Source organism: Doryrhamphus excisus, linkage group LG1, assembly GCF_037039965.1.
Source record: "Doryrhamphus excisus strain RoL-2023G ecotype Guam linkage group LG1, RoL_Dexc_Guam_v1.1, whole genome shotgun sequence".
Classification (NCBI taxonomy): domain Eukaryota; kingdom Metazoa; phylum Chordata; class Actinopteri; order Syngnathiformes; family Syngnathidae; genus Doryrhamphus; species Doryrhamphus excisus.
In genome coordinates, this window is record NC_136357.1 from 20,719,332 (window position 1) to 20,725,729 (window position 6,398).

Consider the following 6,398-nt stretch of genomic DNA (forward strand, 5'->3'; position numbering starts at 1 on the left):
TTTAGAACAAAACATGCAGTGCGGTTAGTTTGGAGCTCGTTTTTCTCCCATGGGGAAGTGGCTATTATGTCCATCTTTTTCAAGTGTATATTGTCATATATGTCTTGTCCTCCAAACACTATTTCTGTGTTGCTTTTTAATGAACATTACCTATTGCATATATGTTACATAGGCCAATAGCACTCATCATAAATAAATTGACGAATGTTATAGGTATCGGACTCTGCAGCATAAAACCCTGATCGGAGCATCCCTACTTTTAATGGGAGCTGGTCACCAAACAAGAATCTCGACTTGGCGATTATTCCTCTGAAGATCCAAAATCAGTCCCTCCCTATATTTGAATATTTATACTTTATTTGCTAGAAAATGGATGTAGGCCTCATCCCTGTGTCTTTACTGGCCTCAAAATTTAATAACCATTGAACTAGAGCAGAAACTGGAAATCAATAAAGGTAATTAAGTCGCTCAGCCTTCAAATAAGTAATAGCGGCTTTACCCTTTTAATACACCCCAGCCTATCAAATAATGCGATCAATTTCTTTGACTTTCTTTTCCTCGCTGCGCTGACGCACAGATGTCTAATTATCTCCCTCTCAGTTCCTTTCACTTTCTTTTTTTTTTTTACACTTATTTGAGCTGCAGTGATGCCAATATCTGCCAGGAGATTCTGAGCCATGCAGCGCCTCGGACCTGGGTGCCGACAGGACACGTAACATTAGCTGCACTAATATAAATAAGCACATTCCTGAGAAAATGATTTAATGTGGCTTTTTAAGTGTGATTTACAGCAGCAGGCACACTGTGCAAGCGTAAGACAGTGATGGATTAGGCTTCATCTGCACAGTTTTAATGACACAAAAATTTATTGCCGAATGCTAACAAATCAAATTAAGCTGAATTGATGGCTGAAGCCTTACTTTTAAACCAGAGTACTTTATTTAGAAATAGGAGTACAGTATGAGTCAGGTATTATGTGTGAATACATATGAATCATTCCAACTGTGACGTGGACCCAACAACGGAACCAAGACCGCTTGAAGATGAGGCCTCGATCAGATAAATTAGGTTTGGGTTAATTCAGTTCAATATGATCAAAAAGCACGGACAAGAACAAGAACCATCCGTTATGATGATCAAAATTAGAACAAGAGAGACTGCCGTATTTTTTGTGTTAACTCAGGCTGATTGAATAATATGTCAAAAACAGGTAGCCACTTCATCCAATTTGGTATGTTAGTGGGCAACTTTGGAGCCAACGTTACAGATTTTAACACTAATGCCGCTATTTTGCCACAAAACATGCTAACAAATGTCAACGATGGAGGAGAACCAGGAGTCTCCTGTGTTTACTTCACCGTTTTTAGCCATGGTAAGATGTCCAATTGTATCCAGAAGGACACTGAGAGAAGCACTGCTCATTTTTGTCATTTCTAAACATGTGTCCTCAAATGGTGATAACAGGACGAAGAATCTGCTCATCCAATAAACAAGAAGCAGTGGTTTATGTTTGCCACTTCGAGTAACTGTGCCATGAGACATGTTAACAAACCACACGCTAATGTCACTATTGACAATGGGTCTTCCACTTTGGGAACAGTGCCATGAAACACACTAACAAATGTCAAGAATGGAGGAGAACCAGGAATGTCCTGTGTTTACGGTACTTCTCAGTGGCGAGACAAGACAAGGTGTCAACTTTTACCCCAGGGGAGACGGATGACAATGAATCACAGCCGTGTGCAATAGGTACAATACTACTAATGTTTTTTTTTGTTGCCTAATAAATCTTTTAAGCCAATCATGTCTTTTTCCAGTGGCCAAGAGGACTTTGTTGAAGTTTTGTCATTGAGACAGTATGCCAAGTACAACAGTTGCTAATAAAGAGCAACCCAAACTAAAAATGTTGCACACAATGTAGCCAAGCTGCTGCTTCATAAATCAACTATTCTTCTTCCCTCCAAAAGGACCCCACGGGAACCTCCAAAATCCACTTGTGGCGGCAGCATGCCGGACGCCTGGGGAACTGGAGAGCAGATGCCGAGGAAGAAGAGGAGGTGGCAATGGGGCTGACGTGGGGCGGTTGAAAAAATAGAAAACAGGTCCCTCTGCTGCTATATGCAACCACAGGAGCCCTGGGATTGGAAGCTATTGTATACCCTCCATGACTATGCAGGCAGGCTTCAGTCGTGTCCACAAGCAAGCGGATTTAAGACAAACTGCACACTGAAGCCCCCAACGCAGGGCTAGACAACTGGGGGCCCTTGATGGGCAAAACCTGCCTGCAATGACATCAGGTCAAAACTCAGGAGTAACATTTTTTTACATTTTCTTGTAATATAAAGCAGTGTCATATAAAACATCTTTCCCTAACATTTTTTACGCAGTAGGTTCTTAAAAACAGTGTACTCCTGTAATACACAGGATCATTGACTATGTTTTTTTTGCAGTAGTTTCATAGAAACAGCTGAGCGCTCTTGTCATGTAGAAGATCTTTGACTAGCATTTTTGGCAGTAGGTTCTTCAAAACAGCACAGTGCTCCTGTCCTGTCGAAGATCTTTGACTAGCATTTTTGGCAGTTGGTCCTTAAAAACAGCAGAACACTAATGTCACGTACAGGATCTTTGACCAGTATTTCACTAGGTTTGTAAAAATAGAAGAAACATAGATGATCTTTGAAGTGTCATATAGAAGTGTCATATAGAAGATCTTTGACGAGCGTTTTTGGCCGCATTTTCATAAAAACAGCAGCTCCGTCATGTACAGGATCTTTGACCAAAGTGTTTTTTGTTTTAATTTTGCAGTCGGTACTTGACTAATCACTAATCACTTCTGTGCTCCTGCCACAGAGGATCTTTTTTTTCATAATAGCTCCTTAAAATCTGAAGGTTGTCCCAGTCGAATAGACGATCTTGAATAGCGTTTGTTTTGGCTTTTGTTTCTTAAAAAAACTGCAGAGTGGTCCACACATATTGTATAAAGGCTCTTTGGTTGGCCTTGTAGCAGTAGGTCCTTAGAACAGCAGAATGGTCTCATCATACAGAGGATCTTTGGCTAGTGTAAACAAAATGTTGTGTTTTAATACATGACTAAATTGCTCATTTGATGTACAGCCTTGCCTTGATATTAAATAGAAACTTGGTTGCCTGAATATGTACCCCCCCAGCAAAATGTAGCTGAAGATCCCTGTCTTAAAGCAACCACAGCCATATTTAGAAACGTTTATCTCCACTATAAAAAGCCATGAGCCACAGTAACAAACAGTTCTTCTCCCGAGAGGGACTGCAGTGCATCACTGTGGCGCAAAAGCACCGAAACCAAGTAAAACTTTCTAGACTTCACATTGCGCTTCATTTGACACTTTATTCTAAACAATACAGCAGCCTTGGGGGGAGGGGGGGGGTGCACCACATGAGCATCACCTGAACCAGCATCCATCACAAACACCACAGCTGCACCCACAAAGGGGTGAATTAAAGTAGTTTTAAACGTCCAGTCCTCACAAATGCGTCACGTTAACCTATTGGGGGAAACTTTTAGGGTCGAACGTTTTGCACTCAAGCCGCCTCGGATGGAGGGTAAAAAAAACGCTAGTGAAAGCATCCCTTACGAAGGAGTAATGTTACAAAACTCACCTGCGCAGTTGATGTAGAGCAATCCCAGCAGGATGTTCCTTATTTGTAGCATCTTTTAATCAGATAGTCTCCACCAAAAAAAACAGCAGAGCGGGTTTTGCTTGATGGTCCTTGCAGGATTTGCGCGCAACAATGACTGACAAGCAGTAGCAGCAGCAGCAGCGGCGGCAGCGGCCGAAGCACTCACACATTCACACACACGCACACCAGTTCAATTGATACCAGTGCGATTACTCCGCCCGGTGGCCCCTCTCTTGCACAGCATGCACGTACAAGAGGCGGCGGAGGAGGAGGTGACAAAGTAGTGCGCGGAGACAGCAGATGGTCCACTAATTCGGATTATTGAGCTTGTGCTAACTCGTCGGTTGGGGTGTTTAGGGGAGGACATGGAGACACACTATCAAAGATAACTACTGACGAGAAAAGTCATTTAAAAAAAACAAATAACTAAAATAAAAGTAGTTTCAAAATTAACTGTAGAAGTGATGGGAATCCAACCTGGGTCAGCCTTATGGGGCAATGAGGGTAGAGCCCCACCAGAGGGCGCTTTTGTTGTATTATTTTCTGGGGTACAGGGCGGACGAGTGGTTAGCGCGCTGGCTACACAGCTAGGAGACCCGAATTCGATTCCACCCTCGGCCATTTCTGTGTGGAGTTTCCATGTTCGCCCCGTGCATGCGTGGTTTTTCTCCATTTTTCTCCCTCATTCCAAAAACATGCTAGGTTAATTGGCCACTCCAAATTGTCCATAGGTATCCAGCACCCCCGCAACCCTCGTGAGAATAAGCGGTAGAAAATGAATGAATGAAAGTATTCACGCTGTTGCAGATGAATCGATTACCGACGTAAAGCATTTAAAATCGACCTGTCCGGGAAGTAATGTCTGCCCCTCTCATAATGGGACAGGCTAACAAACAACAGAATGGAACAAGTGGCTAACATACAGAAGTTCCAGAAAACAAATGCCATTCTGTCTTGACTGCATCGTTGTGCCTAGCTAGGTATATATTCCGCCTTGCCAATGTACAACTCTGTAGGTAAGTGAGGCTACAAGCTAAGTGGCTGTTACAAAAAACACAAGTGGCAAAAATAATGTAATCGTTCCCTTCAGTTTTGGTTACGCAAGTGACTTAGCATGGGGCAATAAAGGTAGTGCCCCACCACAGGGCGCTTTTCTCTCATTGTAATGCCAATACAATTAGTATTTGTATGTATTGTATACAATTAATCAGCTCCAGACACCCAACGGTATTCACACAATAGAGAATATTTTTAGTTTTACATGCATAATGGTGAATTATTTTACAGCCATATTCAATGAAAAAGCAGAGAGTTGTAGTGCAACTGTGTTAGTTAGCAAAGAACTACATGGATTCTTCGTATGGGAACTCAATTCCATGGAATGGACTTGTTTGTTAGGCGCAATGTTTGGCCATACGCTTACCAAGAAACTGTATAAAAAACGTAATATATTTTTGGCAAGAGTTTTTATAGAAAACCAAATCTACAAAAATTGGGGTGTACAAAAAACAGGGAACCACTCTACTTTGTTTCATACGGCCGAAAGGCTTTACTGTTGTGACTGCATTTTTATAGGGGCAATGAGGACAGAGCCCCACGAGAGGCTACTATTTTTTAAAATCTTTTTTTATCCGATTTTGAAGCAAATGTGTTTATTAAGACTTCAGCTAGCGTAGCGGTTCACTCATCTGGCTTTATAATCCATAGGACACCACCTAGCAAAAAGTGCTAATGTATGAGGAACATGAATGATAGGGAAAACAATATAGATTTTGGTCTCACTTTGCAATTAGGTACACATAAGTACACTATTTACTAAGCAACTCATGAAAATCTAATAAGGAAGTAATGACTAAGGCACAACATTTGGAGTAATTACTGAGAAGTAATGAGTAGAGTAGTTACTGAAGAACTAAGGCACATCAACTTAGAGTAGTTACAGAGCAACTAATGAAGAACTAATGAGGTACAAATGAGTAGTGGTTAGGGTTAAGTAGGTTCGTTCCCCATGAACTACTGTAATTCTGTGTACCTTATTAGTGTGTAGTGTTACCTGGATTTTGTCTGCCAGTCAGAAAATAATGATTTATTATTTTCCATATGTTGCAAAGGATTTGCCTTGACTGTGCCATTTACAGTATATACAAAAATCAGTGTTGTCAATATTATTCATTCATTCATTAGCTTTGAAACTGAAACACTACTCACATCGAGTTCAAGCCACAAAACAAAATATTGGGCTTTTGAGTCATTCACACACAATTTCATAGGAAGCCCTGAAGGCTTTGTTGTCAAAAATGACATTATTGTTTTAGTATGTCAACTACTCTTACCTTTTTGTTTGCTGTTAAATGCCTTCTGTACTTAGTGTGATTTTGGATCTGTTCAATCATGACTTATTGACTAAACTATATGAAATGTTGGGAGCACCTGTTGGCTAAATCCTGGCGGTCTGTGGACACACTGGAAGTGAAGAGCGTGGGGGTCCTCTAGAGGCAGAATGGGGTAAAAACAGCGTCTACTTGGCCCTTTGGCTCATTTGTTCAAGAAACATTTGGTAACGGTTTAATTTCATTTGAACATGCATCAGATTACAATTGAGTGCATCCCATAATCAGTTCCCAGTTCCACATGTCCAAAAGGAGTAGGAAGAAGCAAAGCTTATTAAATCCTACCCCTCCATCTGGTACTTTTACAATCAGTAACATCCGTACATTTGTTCACTTCCTGCTTTCCTCATA

At 41.2% G+C, this 6,398-nt stretch overlaps 1 protein-coding gene across 9 annotated transcripts in view; it reads right to left on the reverse strand.

Annotated features, from left to right (window-relative positions):
* The window catches only part of LOC131132246 (neural cell adhesion molecule 1-like), a 220,198-nt gene extending 216,347 nt beyond the window's left edge, over positions 1–3,851 (reverse strand). For 3 of the 9 annotated variants that reach the window (XM_078791773.1, XM_078791770.1, XM_078791769.1), the window contains exon 1: positions 3,637–3,850. In XM_078791773.1, the coding sequence (XP_078647899.1) occupies positions 3,637–3,688 (52 nt within the window). In that variant the 5' untranslated portion in view covers positions 3,689–3,850. Of the gene's footprint in view, positions 1–3,636 lie in introns of all 9 variants that reach the window. The other 6 variants (XM_078791774.1, XM_078791777.1, XM_058077708.2 and 3 more) reach the window with 4 other exon arrangements.
* Between the last annotated feature and the right edge of the window lie 2,547 nt (positions 3,852–6,398).